The sequence below is a fragment of the Sphaerodactylus townsendi genome, linkage group LG09 (genome assembly GCF_021028975.2).
Source record: "Sphaerodactylus townsendi isolate TG3544 linkage group LG09, MPM_Stown_v2.3, whole genome shotgun sequence".
In the NCBI taxonomy this organism is placed as follows: domain Eukaryota; kingdom Metazoa; phylum Chordata; class Lepidosauria; order Squamata; family Sphaerodactylidae; genus Sphaerodactylus; species Sphaerodactylus townsendi.
Window position 1 is genome coordinate 80,531,309 of NC_059433.1, and position 23,311 is coordinate 80,554,619.

At 41.1% G+C, this 23,311-nt stretch overlaps 1 protein-coding gene across 1 annotated transcript in view; it reads left to right on the top strand.

Moving 5' to 3' along the window:
- CSMD3 (CUB and Sushi multiple domains 3) overlaps positions 1-23,311 on the top strand; it is a 751,931-nt gene that overhangs the window by 510,865 nt on the left and 217,755 nt on the right. Inside the window, exons 19-26 of the mRNA XM_048507427.1 lie at positions 3,041-3,157; positions 4,414-4,629; positions 5,285-5,473; positions 12,739-12,908; positions 16,549-16,705; positions 18,730-18,921; positions 20,106-20,232; positions 22,034-22,236. Coding sequence (XP_048363384.1) covers positions 3,041-3,157; positions 4,414-4,629; positions 5,285-5,473; positions 12,739-12,908; positions 16,549-16,705; positions 18,730-18,921; positions 20,106-20,232; positions 22,034-22,236 — 1,371 coding nt within the window. The remainder of the gene's footprint in view (positions 1-3,040; positions 3,158-4,413; positions 4,630-5,284; positions 5,474-12,738; positions 12,909-16,548; positions 16,706-18,729; positions 18,922-20,105; positions 20,233-22,033; positions 22,237-23,311) is intronic.

Consider the following 23,311-nt stretch of genomic DNA (forward strand, 5'->3'; position numbering starts at 1 on the left):
GCCAAAGGTTCGCCACCACGGCCCTAGTCCCAAGAAGTTTAATGTACTTTGTTTATTGGTAACATGTGTTATCTACAAACAACTATTTATTTGATTAAAAATGTTTACATATTCTTTCTCTACTCCTGGTTCAAAGAGGCTTACAGTAACAGTTAAAAACATTTTCAGTTAAAACCAGAAAATAAAATAGCAAACCCCAAATCTCTCTTCCTATAAGCTGCACCAAGGTGTCTCAACATTGCCTCTTCAGATGTGAGGATATTTCAGGGGCAATACGTGGGAACTGGGGAGGGTAAAGTTTGGAGAGAATGTGATGTCATTTTGAAGTCACTCTATAGGGCTATGTCCTCTGTTATCTTTACCGTGGAGACTGGGAAAATTCCTAGAGTGTTGCTGTGTAAAGTTCATTTTTCCCACTCCCCAGTTCCTTGGAAATTGGAAATTGTGACTGGGAGCAGATAATTCCCTGCCCAGGACAGGTAAATATGAGCCCTATTAGCATTTGGGTTTCAATGAAGCTTATAAAGCAACATACAATTAAGCCCATGGTTAGAAACAATTAAAACTGATTACAATTGTGTAAGTAATAATTTGCAACAAATTGCAATGGCAGGCAGCTTATTAAAAAAGACTTGTGGCTCCATTTGAACTGTAATGTGATTTTGATGCAACTGGTGAGACAGAAGTCTATGACACTGTTGATGACATAGTTACTGATGCCCTTCCTTTCTGCACCGCTTCCCCTATTATTCCAGCATTTACTGCATTTACATGCTCAGCAATGCCCTTTTTTTTCTGGCTTTCCAACCTCTGTTTATGCATTCTCATTTTGAATGAAGCTGAAGTATCCTAATTAAGTGCTCAAAATGAAAATGAATGTGCAAATGAGGGCACTGCTAAGGCTGCAGATGCTGGGAGCTGGGAGAAAAACCATGCAGGGCATAAGTAATAAAAGGGCCAGTTTCAATAACACAAGGTGTCAAAAGAAACCAGGCTCATGAAATGAATAATTAAAGGTCTAATATCAATACAGCCGATGGGTGTGAGATGCAGCAGCAATTTTCACTTGTGTGTCAGATGACAGACCTTTCTCTGTCAAAGGCCACACAACCTTAAGCATATTTTCTAGGGGGAAAATCCCATTAAACTGAATAAAGAGATGGAAAGATGCTGAAGGGGTGGAAGAAAAATAGTCACCACTCACTCCACCCTCCCTCAGTTGAGATGTAGCAGCAACAGTCTCCTTGTCTGCAGGAGAAAGGGAGATGTTTAGACAGCTGCTGCAGACCCACAAAGTGGGTGGGAGCCCAGTGTTAATTTGTTCTCAGGAAAGGAATATCCTCTCCTCTGTTAATGAAAGTGCTTGCGGGAGGGAGGGGCCATACAAATTTAATTAAAACCATTAAGAATTTTTTGAAAGAAACTAAAAGTGTGTCAATAAAACTACAGTAACATCATTAAAAGGAGCAAAGTGCAGACAATAATCAAGAAAGCATCAATTCTCCAGGTCAGTTCTTTAAAAAGAGCAATAAGTCATCAACAAACCAACAGAGCTTCTGATTAAAATCTGAAGTTTTAATGAAGTGGCCAAAGTAAAGCAAAATAGGGGTAAATATGTGTGTATGTTTTGACGTATGCAGGAAATCTAAAATATTTGTCTTTTAATTCCCCCCGCCCCTGAAGCCTGAAACAGCTTCGTCTTCTTTTGTTCCCTCAGACAGAATGGTTCTTTCCACACAAGCCCCTGAAAACATTTTGCAAACTTAAAAAACAAACAAATGTTTGTGTGCTCTCACCCCCCTCGAAGACACTTCCTGATCATCATTTTGTGGTCATTCAGATTTTTTATCTACTTCTTAGATGCATAGCTGCAAAGCTCAGCCACATTCTGCAATTCTCTAAGGGTCGAGTCTACACATTACCCCCCAGGTCTCCCCCCCAAAAAACCCCCAGAAATACAGCACGAGACAGCCAGTGTGAGGTCAGAAAATGGCATGATGAGGATGTCCAGGAACTTCAGAGAGGTGTTGGAGATGTTTTGAAAAAATCATGCAGCAAGCTTTCATTATTTTCATTGAGGTTTTCAAGACACTTTTGCAAAAAAGAATCACTAGGGAACAGCATGCAAATAAAACATTTTCAGGCTAGAAATGAAATGCTTTTCAGCTAAAAATCATGTGCAAGCCCATGAAGGAAACATTTTATTTTCTTCCTGAACCTGTTTTATTTGTGTTGTGCCGAAAGGACCAGCATTCAAACAGTCACATATAACTGTTGGTGTGCCCACCTATTCTGTTTTTCAGATCTGATATAAAGTCACTGTAGGTTTTTGTATTGTTTGAAAAATATGAAATAGCTGCTTGACTGCATGTTGTAGTGGGACAACATAGGCAGTGGTGGGATTCAGCAGGTTCGCACCACTTCGGCAGAACCGGTTGTTAAAATGGTGCTTGTAAACAACCAATTGTTAAATTATTTGAATCCCACCACTGGAAACGGTTGTTAAATTATTTGAATCCCACCACTGAACATAGTTCTCATAGAACCCATGGGTTAAATAGAGGTGTTGGTTATATGATGTAAGCAAAGCAGAAATGAAAACTGAGTTGAAGTGTAGAAAGTGGTTTGTCTCGCCATACCCTGTTTTTTTTTCCGTTTTCTCTTTGCTTAAACATCCTTTTTCCCATTTATGATGTATACGAGTGTTGAATACCCACTGTTAATACTGAAAATGTAAATCATTTTTGTGTGTGAATAATACATCTTTTTCATTAGGAATTCTCTGAAATCAACCAGCATAATTAGCAATTCATTTTTATTATTAACAAAGCTTCATGACAATTAATTAATCATGTTTCCTTTCTGAGCACTTTTTGTAAATATTGGCCACAATTACAGATTTGTCACCCAAGGGAACTGATGGCACTCCCACATATAGGCAATTGTGTAAACCGAGATAACAGATTTTCAACTTAGTTTATTTTCTGTGTTTAATTTTAATATGAACAGTTGTATTTGTGTGTGTGTGTGTCTTTCTCAGCTTTGTGTGGAGGAGATGTCAGAGGACCAAGTGGAACTATTTTGTCTCCAGGATACCCTGAACTCTATCCAAATTCACTGAATTGTACATGGACTGTGGATGTTACCCATGGGAAAGGTACAGGATTTCCTTATATTTTACATGATTGTAAAGGCTTCTACTTCAGGCTGTTGTGGGTTTTCCAGGCTGCCTGGTGGTTTTTACTCAGCAGGTGCGGGATTTTGCGCTGATCTGTCATCAATATGCTGATGACACTCAGCTCATTCTGTTGACGGAGGGAGGGCCGGCTTCTGCCCCTGCAGCTCTAAATCACTGCTGGGAGGCAGTTACTGGATGGTTGAAGCAAAGCAGGTTAAAACTGAATCCAGCTAAGACAGAGGTCCTGCAGGTGTGTTGCGATGGAGGGAGGAGGGGTTCCAGTTACCACTGCTTAAGAAGGTCGCCTTGCTGGTGACCTCCTCTGTTCATAGCCTGGGGGTCCACCTGGATTCATCTCTATTTATGGAGACCCAGGTGGCCCATACACCCCAGGTGGCATTCTTTCATCTGTGCCAAGCAGGGGGGCTGGCCCCTTACCTCTCCCAGACCAATCTGGCCACTTTGATCCATGTTACAGTCACCTCTAGGGTAGATTATTGCAACTCCTTCTACGCAGGTCTTCCCTTGCGGCTGATCTGGAGGTTAAAGTTGGTCCAGAGACAATAAACTTATCTTTTTTGTGTTGTTAAAATAAGGTGTTGGTGTAAAGAACTCCAAAAGAAGCAGGTTGGTGAGAGCAGCAGATTTACCTCAGACTCCTACCTCCTCAGGTTTCCTGTATAATCACAGCGTGCATTCCAGCACAGTTATTTGTTAAAACTGCCTTACTGACCACTCACAAACCCATCACTAAAATCAGTTCAGTAACTGATACTGGAAAAGTGTGATGGGTAAAGAGCTGAGGTAGCACCTAGCCATCACATACATGCAATCCTTGCTTGTACTTCCACGTGTTATCAAATTCAAATACCATTTACCAATGGGGGAAAGCACCCTGAGTTTTCAACATTATACTTACTTGTGAAGGCAAAAAAAAAAAGTGGGAATTAATAATAGCACCTGATTGTGATTCTATAAATGAATGGTAATTCTTTAAGCACTCTTACCTTCCAACTCCCCAATAAAATATAGAAGAAAACTTTGAAATGCGTGTGGAATTAGTTTGGGGGATTTTTTATTATTTATTTCAAACCTGATGGTGAAATAAGTGTAAGACTTGTTTAATTTTCAGAACCCATGTTTGTAATGAGATGTATGAGTTTAATCAGCAATATAATTGCTTTCATGTTAACTATGTGATACGTAGGTCTAATTTTATTTTATTTTTCTAATAGGAGTGCAGTTCACCTTTCACACCTTTCATTTGGAAGATCATCACGATTACTTACTAATCACAGAGAATCGCAGCTTTACGCGGCCACTGGCACGCCTGACTGGTTCAGAACTTCCGTCAGCAATCAACGCTGGTCTCTATGGAAATTTCAGGGCTCAGTTGCGCTTCATTTCTGACTTTTCAATATCATATGAAGGATTTAACATTACTTTCTCTGGTAAGAGATCAAAAATGAGGTGCTTTCTGTTTTTACTGAACTTGACCTGGAGGGAAAGAAGAAGGAAAGGGAAAAGACCAGAGATTAACATATATTCCGACAAATGCCATTTGATAACACATCTTTGACAACTGATTTTGTTATCATTTATGTAGTGAAAAAATCTTAGTTTGTCTCCTGTGGCAATTGTAATGTATGCTGAAAAAAATCATAGTAAACTGCACAGAAAGTTATTGTGTGAAGATCATGTTGCATCGAAATTATGTCAAATCTTATTTCAGGAAGTGATATTCCAAAAGAGCCCATGAGGAAATTGGTTGTACTTTTATTCGCATAGTAATTTAGGTTCATTTTATGTGTCATATTCAGACTATCAGAGACATTTATAAGAATAGCAAGCATGCATCTAGCAGAAGGTATGAACATTTATTGACATAATTTTTAACCTGTAGCTGGGTTGCCTATTTACTTACAGAAGCGTTTATTTTGAAAAAAAAAAATTACTTATAGAAGCATTTATTTTGAAAATTTACTTGAAGCCTAAATTGATTCTCAGGTTTTACTGTATGTTTGATAATAAGGCCGAGGACCAAGTATGAAAGAAAACTTTAAAGAGATTTTGGAGCGAGAAGCTGATTTTTTTTTCCTCCCACAGAATATAACCTTGAACCCTGTGAGGATCCCGGGACTCCACAATTTGGAAGCAGAATAGGGTTCAGCTTTGGAGTAGGCGACACTTTAACATTCTCCTGTTCATCTGGATATCGTTTAGAGGGAGTTTCAGAGGTTATCTGTCTTGGTGGTGGCCGACGTGTGTGGAGTGCACCTCTGCCCAGGTGTGTGGGTACGTGGTCAGCTGCTTTCATTTGCTTGTATGTGTAGTCATTGTCCATGGAGTTGCAAATATACAGCATGGATAAGCGTGGTGACACACCTCTTATTTCTGATACAGTTATACTCTATACATCACCTATGTGTTTTCAACACATTTGAGGGTTCTGTGTTTGGCCTGCTGTTGATATTTAGCACTCATTGTTTAGAGAGGGTTGTATCAATATGTTCCACCAAAATACATTTTACATTCTATCTATTAAAATCTAAAAAGGAATCCAAAATACTGACACATCTGAGGATTTTAATGCTGATCTACCAATTTTGTACTCAGTTCTGGGCTGGGGGAGATTATGGTTTCTCTATTGAGATTTTATGGTTTCTTTATTGGGGTTTCTGGAACAATTGCTCTTGATAATTAGGGAAAGCTTTCTGAGATGTATGCTTAATAGAGCACAGCTTAACACTTTATAAAACTGCCACTTTCCAGTGTAATTAAAAATAAATCTTAAAAATATCAAAGGCTGTTAACAAAACACAATTTAATTCCAGAACTGCCACCTTTGAAAGGGGCCCATTTTTGAAATGTTGCAAATCGCAAATATTAATTTTTGTCACATCTGGAAATCTAAGTATTTCTGGGGAGTAGGTTTTTTTAGGCCCATTAGAATTCATGTACTGAAGGTATACTGCCCCATTCTGCCCAACATAGTGTTAGGAGAATAGTATGCTTCTTGTTCTGTTTGGAATTAGGCTTGGCAAACCAAACCTGTAAAATTAAAAAAAATCCTTTTTTCTGAGTTTGATTCTAACATTTGTAACTCCCGCCACAGTAACTAAGATATCATCAGGTTTAGAAACCACAAACCATGAGTTTCTCTGCAACCATCTTTCTAGTTCACCTGGGGTGATTATGACAGAAACAGTGGTGGTTGTTGTTGTTTTGCTTGGTGACACCTCTGTGACACTTTTCTCTCCCATGAAGCCCAAAGAAGTGAACAGAAATTTCCAGAATAATTCTTTTAAATGACATAATTTCAATATCGTTTTGATTTATTATAAATTTTTATACCCCACTTTTCTTCCCAATAGGGTTTCACAACAGCTTATTTCTCTGCTATCCTCCATTTTATCCTCACCACTGCAACCCTGTGATGTAGGGTAGGCTGAGAGACTGTGACTGATCCAAGGTCATCCAGCATGCTTCTATTGTAGAGGAGGATTATGCACCTGTGTCTCTAAGATCCTAGTTCAAGGGCTACACCATGTTGATTCTTGGTAATAAATAAACAAAATATAACAACCACCAAAATTCCCTTGACATGATTCACTAGACTTTTTATCATAGACCCCAGATCCATGAGCTAAATTCATGGGCCTGCAAATCAGGCCATGTCTGAGGTTAGCTATCAACAAGCAGAGGAGAAAGCACACTTAGCCTAGATGATAGTCAGCTGCTTTTAGCAAGATCCTTACAACTTTTACCACTCTTAAAGGGATAATCATATTTAGAGAGAGAGCTTTCTTGGCTATCTTAATTAAATGTTTATTGGGTCTTCAGTTATGAAGACCTGATCATTACCACTTAGATCTTTAAAACAATATGTGCGTGTGTTGGGGGAAATGATACCCCCCCCCCCATCTTACCCTTGACTTAAGCTCGGGCTAGTTTCTTCATAGGCAAGTGGTTTACAACTTCCATCTTTAGGAAGGATTGCCACATGACCTGAGGCTCAGATTCTTTCCTTTCTATCATTGCCAGCTTATTTCTTATTTTTTTTTGTGTGGGCAATCTGCCAATTCTCTTTCCCACTGCAACCAAGCTCATCCGCCTTCTGACTTTTGTCCCATTTCAAGAGACGAAGGTGGTCAGCTTAGGAAGTTGTATTCTTCTCTGACACTGGTGTTGTGCAGTGCCAGGGCCATAAATAATAATACTAGGACACTACAATATTATCTTGTAGCGCAAAATGCCAACTTGGCATGCTTGACTGAAACCTGGGTGGGTGAAACTGTCACCTTAAGGAAATTTTCCTCATATGATTTCTCAGTCCTCCACCAGTCTCAGACAAAGATCAAGGTGGGTGGGTAGGATGGTGATGGTTATCTGGGAGGCTTTCTCTTTCAGAGTATTCCCTATGCCAGCATTCTCCGGCACTGAATACGGGGGCATGGTGTGGGATACCATGGAGAGCTTTCCTACTGGTATACTGGCTGCCTAGTGCGTCAGTAGACAACTTGCCGAAACTGCTTGAGATCATTTCTGAGTTGACCTTGAGAGATCCTAGGCTCCTTGTCTTGGGTGACTGCAACACCCATGTAGATTCGGCCACATCATCATAGACAGTGGCCCTGGCATCTTCTATGGCAGCACTGGCACTTTCCCTGATTGAGACAGACCACACCCATCAAGCAGACCACATTCTGGATTTGGGATGGGGTAGATGTAGCCTTGACATTTGTAGATAGAGTGCCATGGTCAGAACACTTTGCTCTGAAGGCCTGGGTGGGTATCGTTATGCCCCCTCCTTCTAGGCAATGGGCTTATTTATTCCTGCCTGGGGAGACCAATGGATCCAATTGGTTTCCAGAATGCCCTGCAGGATCCTAAGTCAACCAGCAGTTCTATTGATGTTCTTGGTAGAGGACTGGACGATCCAGCTCTTTGAAACCATCAAGGGCATTGTTCCTTCATGCTTGCTCTGCTCCTGCTCCTGCTCCTGCTCCTGCACCAGCTTGGCCCCTTGGTATACCAAGGAACTTAGACTGATGAAAAAAAGCTGAGATGGCTAGGGCAGGGTTGGCAACAAAATTGTGATGAAGCTACAAAAAACATGATATAGGATGTTTTGGAAAGCCTATGGGATGGCAGTGAAGGTGGCAAAGAAGACTGCCCTATGTGGAAACTAACATTTGTCCAGAATGCAGTGGCTAGATTCCTCACTGGCACATCAGTGAGAGAGCATATAACACCTGTGCTTCGGCAGCTGCACTGGTTGCCATTCAAATTCCAAATCAGGTCCAGTGATTTGGTAATAACTTTTAAGGCCATGAGCAGTCTCAGACCATCGTACCTGCAAAACTGCATTTCCCGATATTGCTTTCCGATCCTCTGATAAAAACCTTCTGGTAGTTTTTCTGCCCTGGCTCTGGCCTGTTGGAATTCTCTACCAGCTGGCACCCAGGCTCTGAGGGACAATAAACAGTTCTGCCCTGTGAGATGGAGATGTTCCACCAGGCCTTTAATTGAGGCCACTTGAATATCCTGATGTCATCTGCCAGCGTCAATATAATACTAATGCATTCTCACTCTGCATTGCCCTCTTCTGACTTTGCCCATGCTTTTTAATGAGTATATACACCGAGTGGGACTGGGTGGTCCTCGCAGGATGGAATTTGTTTGCCATCTTGACTTTTAATGATAGGTATTTCTTTGTGTATTAGAAACATCTTTTTTTTAATATGTTTGTATGCTGCCCTGAGCCCGATTTTGGTCAGGGAGGGAGGGTTATAAATGAAATTGAAAATAAATAAATGTAAATGTGTTTAAGAAACAGAAGTTCATAATTAAGGGAGTGGATTGCATACTTTGCTAAAATTACAATTATGTACTGTGGGCATCTTAAGTGTAATAGATGTGGACAATATGTGTTTTGGCTTCACTGTGCCTCTTCATTCATACTTTTCATTACCTCTCGTCATAATACGGTCATACAATATGGTATTACCCCCCATTCAATTCTTTCAAATGATGAGCTACACAGTTTATGATTTTTTTCTCTTTTAGAATGGCACCCATGTAATATATTTCACTTGCTTTACTTAAGTGCTCACAGCCTTCATTCATTCTCCCTTCAAGTATTTTGGGTATAGAAATTGTTTGCTCAAGTTATTTTGTTACTTGGGTTCTCCCCTTGCCCTTTGATTTAATTGATCAGTTTTGAAAGTTAAACCTTTCTTTCACCACTGTGCAATCTACTTTGTTCGTAATGTTATTGATCCAACACTGCATTGTTGCTTCTGATATCAAGTATGTCATGAAAATAATAGATGTGCCACTATTGTGATTTAAAACTTGATGTTTTAATAATGACTACAAGTGATATGGGGAGATTTTTTTTATCTTTCCATTTTTTTTCAAGGAAAATTGGCTATTTCTGAACAGTCTGTTTCATAATTTTAATAATAATGAATGTCTGCCGTTGTCAGTACAATAGTTGGCAGGCTGGTTGCAATGAATATTTTCCAAGTTATTTTCCCAAAGAATTGTTCAAGAGACGTAGACCCCAATCTAGTGTTGGGGGAGGGGGGGTGAGTGGCACTTATGCTGGCAGGGAGGGCAAACTGGGAGGTGGACAGGCACTGCACAGCTCAGCAGCACCCAACCAGGAAATGCCTCTCCCCTGAAGAGCTGGGCTGGCCTAAATTTGGTCTTCGGTGCAGCTGGGGACAGGCTAGGGACATTCCCGGTGTGGAGCCAATGTTAATTGGCTTCCAGCCAAGTGGGAACACTGACCTAGGGGTGTCCGACTGACTGTCCTGAGTTAGGCTGCCAGGCAGAGGTATCGAGTTACGGCCGAGAGCTGAGTCTAGTCAGAGAGTCTGTCAAGCAGGTGCACCATCAGAGGTACTATCTCAGGGTCAGAATACCAGTCAACTGGTCAGAGGAAGCGTTGCAGCAGTCACATGCTTCTTGTATCCAGGCCGGTACGCTCTGCAAACCTGCTTAATATGGGGCCTTCCAGCATGCTAGTTTTCACCCTGTGAATACTTTGCTTCCCCTTGCTGCAGAAGGTGCTTTCTTTGAGCTAGCAGGTGCACGCTTCTCCATTTAACTTGCAAAAGCTCCCTGCATTGCTGCCTCTGTTGACGTGTGGGCTCAGGTGAACTAGGTGCGCAAGTCTCTTCAGCTGGAGCAGGGCTGGGTGCATGGCCTGGTTCTGCAGGCACTTCTGGCTCTGAGTCCTGACCTGCCTGTTGTCCACCCGGTAGAGCCTGCAGGGGCCTGGCTTCTCCAAGTCCAGCCCTAACTGTTGGTTCCCAATCTGGTCTGGGCTTACTGGGCTTTGCTCACCCCCTGAAGACTCATTGTTCTCCAGGGGATGACCCACGACACTGGTGTAACTCTGTTGAACCCTATGGAGGCTTTCCAGATGGCTGAGTTTTGTTTTTTTCTTTTTTGTTGCCTCACTGCACCACCTGAAAGCCCTCTGGAGGTGACGCAGCAGTGCAGGAGTGGCACTGTCCCCAGCTGCCAGAGCCTTATGGATTGGCCTGCCTGTGTACATTTTATGGATTTGTTAAGAAGGTGGAAGTGTTCATATATTCACAAGTAAATATAATGATCTAAATGGGAGTAATAAATTCACTCGATGGAGTGTGTGGGTCCAATCAAAACCAAGGGCTCGATCCAGCCAGTTTTTCAGCTGCTGGAAAAGCAAAGGGAATTCCCATTAATCACCAAAAATGTTACACTGGGGATCTAGGGATTTGCACGGAGATGCATTAAGAAGAAGAATTGGACAAAAGAGAGTGGAAATGCTTGCTGGATCTAATGCCAAAGTTAATTTAAGCTAAGTTTATTTCTGTCTCTTGTCACATCATGAAAAGGACACTGAAATCACTAATCTGTTAATAGAACTTACAAGTAATGCAAATGATACTATAGAGAGGGGCACTGAAACTGAGCTGTTCTAATGACTTCTAAGGAAGAGACAAGCTATGTTGACAGCCATGTGCATGATATTTCATGTCCAGATGTCACCAAATTGTAATATTTTTTTTTGAAAATATTTCTTTTCCTTCTTAAATGGAAATATTGTCAAGGAAGCATTCTGCATATTGTCATTTTTCGTATTTATTTATTTATTCGATTCCAACAGAAATAATTTCCCTACAAAGTACTGAATTTGTTTGAATGTAAATAACATTTAAACATCATCCCCCCCCACCCCCACCCCCCATCTTCCACCATCAAAATATTTCTGTTCTCGTTTTGGTTTTGTTTAATTTTTATTTAATTTTATTTTTTCGTGTGGAACATAAAGTTATCCTGTCGGTTTTTTAAAACAATGTTATAATCGTTTTAAGCGTTTACATATCACTTTTCTTCTGAGTTGCCAGACTTAAAGCGGCTTTCTAAATATAAGCTGATATTTAACCACTAAAATTGGATCTTATGTTATTTGAGACATTGAATAGTTTTCCAGAAAAAGAATTCCATTTCTTCCTCCAGAAAATCATGCCATTGATTATCACATATTTAAAATTGCAGACAGGCCAATCAGAGGGAGGTGATGAATTGGTATTTTTTCCTGGCTCAGGACTACACCAGAACGTTTGCCCACCTTACTGGCATAAGTGGTGCTTATTCCAATGGGGAGGACAAACAAAGAGGCAGGCAAGCAGTGGCATAGGGGAAGAAAATGGCACCAGGGGCAAAATGGTGCCTGGCCCTGCTTCCTGGGCCCCTCCCCCTGCAGTTCCCCACTCCCTGGGCCCCCACTTCCCCCCACTTCCCTTAGTTCAGGCTGAAAAAGCACCCAGGTGGGAACTACACTTTCAAGGAGACTTTGGGGTTCACAAGGTCTCCTGGGAAGTGCAGTTCCCACCAGTGCACTTTTTCAGCCCGAACTTTTTCAGGCTGAACAAAGGTAAGTGGGGGGAAAGGGGAAGGGGGTCGATTTTCCACCCCCATGTGACCCCAGTGGCATGCCCAGGGGCATGGGGCCCGCAGTTGTCGCTCCGCTTATGCAGGCAGGCACTGCAAAACTCCATAGTTAGCATTCATTGGGCTTTCATCTTAGGAAAGTCCCTCAGCTCGTCAGTCTTATACTACCCAAAATGGATGGAGTAAGTCTGTTTTCGGCTGTAGGAGGTTCTCTGCCAGCTGGGGATTTTTTTTTCTTTTTGCTGCCTCCCTGTGCCACCTGGATCCCTTCTGGAGATAGTGTGACAGCGTGGTGGCACAGCAGCGGCACCGTCCCCAGCTGCTGCAGCCCTTTGAGTTGGACTGTAAGCATCCATTGCTATTGCAAATTTGTCATATTCCATATCATGAGGAATATAACTGAACAGGAAATGATCTATTAATAGGATGTGTGTGTGTAGTGTCTAGGTGTCTATTGTGTCGAAGATATCAAAGTACTTATATTTATAACCCCTCTCTAGATATTAATGGTTTGGTATTAGGTGACATTTCACAGTCCCAGCTTTACCATAACTGAAATAATGTATGTTCTCTATTGAGCTATACCTCAAATTCTGCTTTACCTGCAGCTGAATGTGGAGCATCTGCTACAAATAATGAAGGCATTTTGCTGTCCCCCAATTACCCTCTCAACTATGAAAACAACCATGAATGTATTTACAGCATTCAAGTACAAGCTGGAAAGGGAATCAATATATCTGCCCGAACATTTCATTTAGCTCAAGGTGATGTTCTTAAGGTAGGTTGAAACATCCATTATTTCAAAACATATATCAATCTGTGTGTTTCATTGTTTTTAAAGGCAACATTTTACTCTACTCTTTAAAAAAAATTAAATTCAAGTGAGTGTATGTGTGTATAGTATGCATTTAGGTGGTTACCGCTGAGTGGACTTTTCTCTACTTACTCTTGTTGTTTTCCATTTCCAGAGAAATGTAACTATATTATTTGGCTACTGCTGTAGTCTTGGAAACATATAGATCCCTGTTTTGGGGAAGGATCAAAGTTTAATTGGTCCTTCTGCTGTCATAATGTGTCTAGTAGAATTTTGACCTATCCACATACCTTAAGGGAATAAAACACATTCACTGTGAACAGATGCCCATAATGAGGGGTGAGAAGTAGAAAATGTGTTATTTTTTTTTACTTTTCCCAGAATTTATTTAAGTACAATACAAAATGCATCAGTGTTTTTGTTTTGCATGTGCCCATGAATATTTTGCTCAGTGTTTTTATCACTGAGCATAGAAAAATTACATATGGAAAAATATTAAACAGCTCCTTTGGAGATATCAGTTTTTTAACTTAAGCATTAGGCCAGATCAAGTGAAGGACCTTCAAATATTAGTGGGAATATTTTCAAGTAAGGTGTTAATTAAATGTGTTTGTAGCATGCAACTTAATTAAATGTGTTTGTTGCATGCTCCCATTTCTCCTAAAGCTGTTTTCTTTGCTTCAGTCCTCTTACTTTACCGAAACAAGTTGTCTAAAGGCTAATCTTTATTTTTTTTCCCATTGACTTTATTTCTGAATTAAATTCTGAATCCCATTTATTTTCAACACAACATTTTCTTGGTAAATTGTGCGGTTATTCATCCTCTCTTCAGTTTTCCTCTTTCCCTTAGTGCAATCCGGGGGGCGGGAGTGAACCCTTTTCTGGATATGTCCCAGGCTTCTGCCAGCATAGATGCCCTCTCTGGGGCACTTATGCCAACAAAGGGACAAATACACTGGTGCCTGGCCGCTGCAATGCCCAGCTGTAACATCTGGCCTTGTGCCGGTACCTGCATGCTGCCCCCAGCTACACTGGCATTCTGGGAGAATCGTGGAGGGCAGGGTTGACCTTAGTTGGTCTTCAGACCCCTTTCGGCCCCGATACACCAGTGGAGCTGCTGGTGGAAATAAATTACACCACAATTTTCATGGTGTGTCTCTATTCTCTCCTTGGGGGAAGGGTCTTTTTTTTTAAAAAAAACTTTTTTGGACTTCCCACGCTGCAGGAAAGTGCTGTGGAGTGGGCAGCGTGGCAGTCAAGTGATGCTATCCTCATCCAGCTCAGCTCTGGACTGAGCTGTGCAACCCTCTTGTAATTTATGCACTGTACACATCATTTTTACAGATCATTTTACACATCATTTTTACACATTTACACATTCATTACACATTCATACACCAAAATATCTTTCTTCTTCCCCTTCTAATTTTTTTTTTAAAAAACGCCCTTCAGTATCACCAAATCTTCACAGAAGTTACAAGAAGATAATCAGCACTGGGGTAGAGGCGTTGGATTTTTCCATCAGCAATGTTTTCTTTCCCAACATGAATCTTCCCAATTTATTGTTTGATTCATTTGAAGGTGGTTTTGTATAATCAATAGATGTATAAAATTAAATTAAGGACAGATTAGGGGAATTTCTCTACAAACCTAAAGCAAGGCTGAATTGTATTGTGACCACTACCAGGCCAGGACAAATTGAATAGTGGCTATTGCAGCTTGGCTGGGTTGAACGATGAAAGGCCTGTCACCAGTGCGGAAGCTTCCATTAATATCTGCTTCGGAACCCTCCAGTTTCATTTGTGAAGCTAAGTAGGCAACCACTTAAGGGCCAGTTCACCAATTATGAAGATGTGTTCTAGAGTTCTGTGCTTCATAGTGGCAGAATAAATGAGGGTTCTTCACCTCTTCCACTGGCAAATAATTACTTTTAAATAACCATATTTTTTTGGTCCTGATATGCATTGCTTTACATTTATTTATACTTCTCATTCTGTTGCCCATTTTGGAAAAATCATATTGAAGCTCTTCATGGTCTATTTGACTTTTCCCTATTCTGAATAATTTGATGTTATCAGCAAAGTGAAAGTCCCTGCCAGTCAGAGTAGAACATAATGGACTAATAGACTTACCCGGTATGAAGTAACTGAATTTAGCCAAATGATGTTCAGTGGAGAAAGAAAAAGAAATATGACTAAAAGTGTTCTTAATTTTCATTCTCTCTGTATTTAATCAACAGTATGATTTTTTTAAGGAGCCACGTGGCGTAGTGGTTAAATGCTTGCACTGCCACTCACACGGTCAGGAGTTCGAGCCCCCTGTGGGTCAGATATCCTGGCTGCTGGCTCATGGTCAACTCAGCCATCTATCCATTTCCTGATTGGTAAATGAGTACCTAGCTCATAGCTAGGGGGTAAAGAATAGCCGGGGAAAGCAATGGCAAACTACCCCACAAAAGAGGCTTGCCTATAAAATCACTGCTCGCAGTGGTACCCCAGGGTTGAACAAGACTGAAGGGGAAACTTTACTTTACCTTTATGATTTTTAAGTAGAAGATAGTCAAGAATTTTGATATAATTCTTTCATAGGGAACTTTTTAAAAACTTTGTGCCTAAAATTAAATGCAGCAGGTAGTCAGCTACGACCAATGGTGGGATTCAGCAGAACCGGTTGTTAAAATGGTGCTTGTAAACAACCAGTTGTTTACAACCAGTTGTTCTATACCGCCCTTCGGGGAAGGGCGGTATAGAAATTTAATAAAATAAATAAAATAAAATAAATTAAGTCGTTTGAATCCCACCACCAGAACCAGTTGTTAAATCATTTGAATTCCACCACTCGCTACAAGTATAACTGCTACTTAAAGAATGTAAACATTAAATATACCATCAACTGCTGACCAAACTGCAATTTAATTCATCATACAGCTGAAATCCCAGTTTGAAGCTGGCTACATGCTATTGTATCTGAAACATTTTCTTCCTCTCAGCACCATTTCAAGGGTATTTGCAGGGGGGTGGAAAACTCGTTAGCAGTGTAGGAAATAAAATAAATATAAAATAAATGGCTTCTAAATTTACATATAGATTAAATTGTCCTTCCAACTTCCAACTACAGTTAGTCTGTTTGTTCCATCTGAGATACTTTGGTTCTCTTTTATACTATTGATATAAATGAGAATATGTCTTTATTTACTAAGATTGTATAGAGGTTGCTTTAATATTCATGACTGCAAAAGAGATTGCATTTTTTTCATTATGCCGCTTCTACGACTACTATAGAAATGGGTACACCAAATGATCGTTTATTATGTGTCGACGCCACCATTAAAATATTGGCACGGCAAAGTAAACACAGATGTTTAAAAATGTAGTTTTGAAATGAAAGCTTTGCCCCGGCCCATTGTCATGTAAGTTTTTAAAAAAGGAAATCATAGTGAATTAATTTCATTTGAAAGGACTACGGATCATGAGAGAGCACTCTGCGTAAACATATAATAAGGAGTTTCAGCAGCCCTGATCTGTCTCATAATTGAAATTGGGGCAGGCTTTGCCATTTCTCTGTAATGCGTGTTAAAATTATCCAAGGCCTATTTGCTTTACAGATATATGACGGGAGGGACAATACAGCACACTTGCTGGGGGCATTCACTGGAGCTGCCCTGAGAGGGCTGACGCTGAGTAGCACTTCAAATCATCTTTGGCTTGAATTTAATTCGGATTCTGAAGCGACGGATGAAGGTTTCCAACTTGTGTATACCAGTAAGTATTTCAGAAAACAGAGCAGTGATGATACCGGTTATGGGAGCAATTAGCTTTTTGCCCCTCTTGGTGAAAGTGGGGGAGGGGAGTTCAGTTTCACATTGTCTGGAATATGAGAGACCTTCCTTCACAGTACCAAGTCAATGAGGTCCTGGTTGCTGCACTAGCTTAAACATTCAAGTGACTGTCGAAGGCTTTCAGGGCTGGATTCAACTGGTTCTGGAGGGTTTTCTAGGCTGTGTGGCCTTGGTCTGGTGGATTTTGTTCCTAACGTTTCACCTGCATCTGTGGCTGGCATCTTCAGAGATGTATCATAGTGAAAAGTCTGTTTCTCACTGTGAGAAATCAGCCACACAGCCCAGAAAACCCTCCAGAACCAATTCAAGAGGTTGTTTGAGACCCTAGATATTTTGACTGATGAGCCCTCGTTATTTATTTGCTGTGCACAATCTGCAAAAAGCAACCCAAAAAGCCTTAGCTTCTGTGTGAATTCATCCTAAGGTGCCATAGAATCAGCATTCATTTTGTTCCTTATGCAAACAGCTCTTACTAGTAGCATTAAAACACGTTACTAGGAACATTAGAATCTATATGGCATGCCATTCATTACAAGATAGAGCTGACCTGGGCATAGAAGTGATCAAAATTTTCCCTTCTGTAGAAATCCCTGCGTGCCTGAGCTGATGTACATCATGCTACTGCAAATGAGTCCCTGTGATATGGGCCACTGTTCATTTTATTCAGTATTCATTTCGTTATGGCTCTATTGTAAAGCAGCTTCTTTGAATGCGGAAGTCCCAGGTTTAATTCCCATCACCTTCAGCTAAAACAAGCATCAGGTGATGTCTGAGACACTGTCTGAGACTCTGGACAGCTCCTGTCAGTCAGAGTGGGTAAAGGTAGTTCCCTGTGCAAGCACTGGGTCATTACTGATCCTTGAAGTGATGTCACATCACAGTGTTTACTAGGCAGACTGTGTTTATGGGGTGGTTTGTCATTGCCTTCCCCAGTCATCTACACTTTACCCCCAGCAAGCTGGTACTCATTTTACCAACCTTGGAAGGATGGAAAACTGAATCAACCTTGAGTCGGCTACCTGAACCTAACTTCCATTGGGATTGAACTCAGATCTTGAGCAGAGCTTTTGGCTGATGTACTGCAGCTTACAGCTCTGCACCACAGGACTCAACCTAGTCAGAGGAGACCCCTGATGACCTGTGAGAGGCAACTTCATGTTTTCATTTGGGCAAAAATATTCCTTTTGCCTAGCAAATTACCTTGAACACTGGGGACACTCTTTAGCCCCTTCCACACAGGCCAATTAACATGGGTTAAGGACCATTAAAAAAACCAATTGGGGGGAGGACTTCGCATGAATCCTGCCCCTAAAGCAAGTCTGTCCTGTGTTATTTCTCCAAAACCAGGTTTTTAGAGAATCGCACTATTCGCGAGTCTTTTCAAAAATCCCGGGTTGCAGTTGCTTGCAAGTGAACGGCCGGGCAGGAAGCGCTTTATTCAACTGCGCTTTCCTTTTAAAAAACATTTCCTGGCTTACATCTGTGTGGCCACGCAGGTGGAAATGGCTGTATTGTGGTATCATGAGACATCAGCATGGCTGCGGGGGTTCATTTGTGCATGCATGCATAGCTACACCTCGGTGGGAGATAAATAAAAAAATAGACATGCCTCCATGCGAAGGTGCGATAGCAACGTGCATTGTTTCTGTGGGCTCCAATCACTGCCTGCACAGATGCATGCGAATGCGAGAACAGGAAAGCAAATTTCTTGATCCTGACTGCAACCAGCTATACATTTGCTGTGCAGAAAGGGCCTTTATTAACAGGCAACAATTCCACCACCACCACCCCCAGAATATCTAATAGTTTAATAGCATGTGCATTTGCCAGTATCTCCCCCACCCCAGTGAAAACACAGCCCCTGAATTGCCACACAACATCCCTGAATCAAAAGCAAGCTGCATTCCTAATTTGTAATACTTTTTAATTTTTTTGCTGTTACTCCAGGTTTCGAGCTTTCACATTGTGAGGATCCAGGCGTGCCACAATTTGGATACAAGATAAGCGACCAGGGTCACTTTGCTGGTAGCACCATCATTTATGGATGTAATCCAGGTTATACACTCCATGGAAGTAGTCTGCTTAAGTGCATGACGGGAGAAAGAAGGGCATGGGATTATCCTCTGCCATCTTGTATCGGTAGTAGAATTCTTTTTCTTCCTTTCTTCCCTTTTGTATAGCTTTAGTGAACAGATTCTACTTTGTAAGAGATAGATAATGTAATCAGTCGATTGCCAATTATTTATTTATTTGTTGGTTATGTTGGACAGCAGAAAGAGAATGCTGAAGCCTCACCAAGTCCCCCTGGCTATGTTGGAGTAATTTTATCTCTTGTCCCTTTGTTTTAGTGCTGAGATTTACTTGGGCAATAATGTCTATTGGTGCTACTGCAGGGACTAATGGGGGTGGGGGAGGGGAAATCCTATGGAGCAAGAAGGAGCCATTCATGGGTTTCTTCTGATTTGAGGAAAAGCTGGAAAGGTGGTCAGGATCAGTCAGCTTTTGTTGGAATATGAGGACACATAACAGCAGCTCGATCATCTGGTCTTGACACAGGTTTGCACTAGCGAAAGGAAAGTTACATAAGGGTGGAGACTGAAGATCTGAAAGGCAGGATGCACCATGAACTATTTGTGCTGTATGATCCACGACTGATGTCTGGATTATTTTGCAGTCTTTTAAAAAAAGAAACACACTCCATGGCTCTGACATTTCTTACAGCGAAACTCTGCCCCTTCATTGTTTATGTGACTTTTTACTGGTAGAGACCACCTCAGATACTTTGGTGGCTCAGAACTATTTATCAATAAATTAATGATGCTGCTGAAGTAGCCTGCTCAGAATATGCCACCGATTTTTCCATTGTTGGATTAACATGGCTATCTAAGTTCTGTGATCATCTGCTCGCTTAAGTTATATTTTTAAAATGGCTCTGGAAAAAGGTCAACATTGCAATCCTATGCAGTTATGCCAGTCTAAGTCTGTGATCTTAAACTAGAGTAATGCTACATAGCATTGTATTGTATGGGTTTGTACACAGCATTGTACACAGTACAATGTACACAGCACATGTACATTGAACATGATCTAGCCCTTGGGTGTGAAGTTGCCCCCCACCCACAGCAATGTACTGTACAGCCTGTTGAATATGATGTAGCCCTTGGCTGTGAAGTTGAACACGATCTAGCCCCACCCCATGACTATTAGTAGTGAAGCAATTGCATCTACTGGGAAATTGTTTGGCAGCAGCATAGAAACAACAGACATTTTCCCTGAAATATTAACCATAACTTATTTCTTCATTGTGGCTTTACTTTCACCAGCTGAATGTGGAGGTCGGTTTAAAGGCGAATCCTCTGGAAGGATCTTATCTCCAGGCTATCCATTTCCTTATGACAATAATCTCCGATGCATGTGGATGATTGAAGTTGATCCAGGAAATATTGTCAGGTACTCAAAATGCAGTCTTGGTTTTTAGATGAAGGGAAAAAGACAAAAAATATATATGTCTTGCGGTGTCTTGCAACAAACAGGGTGGAATATTAAAGCTGCAGTCTTGTGTGTGGTTCCTTGAGAAGCACCCTAAAACTAACGGCGTCAGCACTGCAGGATTTACTTATTAGTTAACAACATACATTGGATTCAGCCACATAATTTAGAAATAAGTGTTTTGGTGCAGATGTGAAAAATGGGGGAAAAATCCAGTTATTCCCCCACCCCATGGAAACATTTCCATTTTTTAAAGAATCATTGTTCCATAACTTAAAAACAACATATGGGTAGTATTGCTAGTACAATATTAGGCAAGTCTGACAGTTTCAAAGTTTATCAGTTAATAGGCTGAGATTTCCCAGGGTGTGTGGACACTGGTCTGGTAGTTTTTGCTGCTAACGTTTCACCCGCATATAGGGCTGGCATCTTCAGAGTCATGTCATGATTAGAGTTTCTCTCCGTGGCATTTTATCATGGTGTTCCTCTGAAGATGACAGTGATACATGCGGGCAAAACATAAGGGACAAAAACTACCAGACCACAGCCCCACAGCCTGGAAAACCGATGATAGCCAGTTGATTCCGGCCTAAAAGCCTTTGACAAGACATTGTCAATTAATATTGCTTTTCAGATGGTTATCCCTAGGAATCATGTGAGACAGGATGTGACTGCTAACAGAACTAATAAGTAAGGCAAGTGATGCTGCAGAGAATGGCAGTAAAACTGACATACACCAGCAGCTTCCATTGCCAGAGGGTTACATTACATTGCAATGAGTGAATAGACAGCAGCATCCATAATATATGCTGTTATTCAGGTGGGTGGGTTGAAATTGCAAGCGTGAGCGGCCACCGCTCCCATATCTTTCTACTTTTTCGGCTCTGACAAATCAACAGCAAGGAATTGCAGAGATGTCACTTCAATTGTTAAAGCACCTATAACAGCCAGCACATGAAATTAACAATCCCCCCTCCCTCTAGCCAGGAGGCCAGTTCCTGAATTGTCATTTCTACCTGCTTCAACCCAGGTTCCAGAATGGCTTCAAGATGCTGTCCCGCTTCCTGCAGGGTTAAGCCTTGAGGTGGCAGGACTAGCAGTGCCCTTGAGGTATACTTGGACACAGGTAACGCCTTCCAGGTTTCACTGAGGTCATACTTCCTCCAAGATTTCCCCTGCTCTTTCTGGCTACCAGCTCTCCCACATTCCTGCCTGTACTAGCCAACTGTTCCCTCCTACGCTATCTTCTACTGCAGCCTTTATTCTCCCAATGTTCCCTAGCCTGTTACACTCCCCCTTAGTTTTATCCTGAGAAAAACCTCTTGGCCACTGACGTTTCTACACCAGAGGAAGCCTGTGCTTCACAGGGAACTAATGATGGCTATCAACTCCCTGTCTTTTCCTTAGCTACCTCTGCAGATAGGGTTGCCAACCGCCAGTGGTAGCTGTAGATCTGTTATTACAACTGATCTCTGGCTGACAGAGATCCATTCATCTTGAGAAAATGGCCACTTTGGAAGGTAGACTCCATGGAATTATACGTTCCTGAAGTCCCTCCCTTAGAAACAGCATTTTTGAGGCCTGAAGCTTGCAGTGGGAGGGTGAACAAGGAAAATATTCTTCTGCTGATGGGAATCCTTCTGTCTGCAGATATTTTTGGTGCAACCAAGCCATGATATGTAAACTTATTGACATATTGCAATTTTTTTCTTGTAATTAGTATTGGAATGGGAAAAAAATGAATCCTTGGTATTTTTAACAGCCTCCAGTTTCTTGCGTTTGACACTGAAGCATCTCATGATATACTCCATGTTTGGGATGGCCCTCCTGAAAATGATATGTTACTAAAAGAAATCAGTGGTTCTCTTATTCCAGAAGGCATCCACAGCACTCTCAACATAGTAACAATCCAATTTGACACGGACTTCTATATCAGCAAATCAGGATTTGCCATTCAGTTTTCAAGTAAGTTAATATTGTGCATATGCTATCTAGAATGGTTCCTTTTTCATTAATCTGTATGTTAGACTTTTGCTTTGTTCAAAATGGAGCAGGATAATCTTTTAATTACTTTTTTTTCCTTGTGATGATAGTTGAGTTTCATTATTGCTTTGGAACATGGAAGAGGCAGATTTAGTTATGAGGTAAATGCTGAGGACCTGTTGTGGGGAGGGAAAGACTTCAAATCTCAGTACGCTTACACACTATCAACAGACCTTTGAATCCTAGCCATAGCCTTTGCTATTCACTTGTGGAAATATTTAGTATATTTTATGAAAATAAACAAGAAAATACAATATACAAAATAAAAAGGGGGAAGGGGGATGCTACCAAAGGGTAAACCTATTATTTCATTAACAGAATTACCTTTAAAATCATTTTTTTTGTAAATTGCATGATGCCATGGAACTAGAGATGCTCAAGCAGCTACCATTTTGGCTGATATTCTGCTTGTGAGCTATGATCAGACAGCCAATAGTTACGGGAGCTTTTTGATGTCATCAAAACAAATTCAGATGTGTTTGTGTTGCATAATTTCACTGCTTTTTTGTGTGTGTTGTTACCTGAAATGGTGGGGAATTAACAAGAGCAGACTCTTGGCTTAGCAAAAGGTCAGACAAGCCCAAGATCTTTGTTGCCTATGCATATAAAAGTCAGCTTTTGCAAGAAATCCACAGAAGAATGAAGTAAGTTTAACATATGTATTAAAGGAAAAATAATAAAAAACGCAAGCTCACAATGACCAAAGCAACACACACTCCTAGGATATTAGCAGAACTGAGGGGATAGGTTGGGAATAGGGGTGGTATTGGGGGAATTCTTAAGGGGTAATATTGTACTAGATCCTAAAGTGGCTTTGGGTCCATGAAACTGAGTCTAGTGACCTTCACTGGGCTCCAAGGAAGCAGGGTAGAAAGCAGATGTCATGCAGCAGCAACTGAACCCAAAGGCAAGTTCAGAAGTACAGGCCCTGAAAATTGGGTAGGGGGGGTGCTTTATAGGGAAATTGGGCCTTCTAGCCATGCTAAGAAAGCTTTAA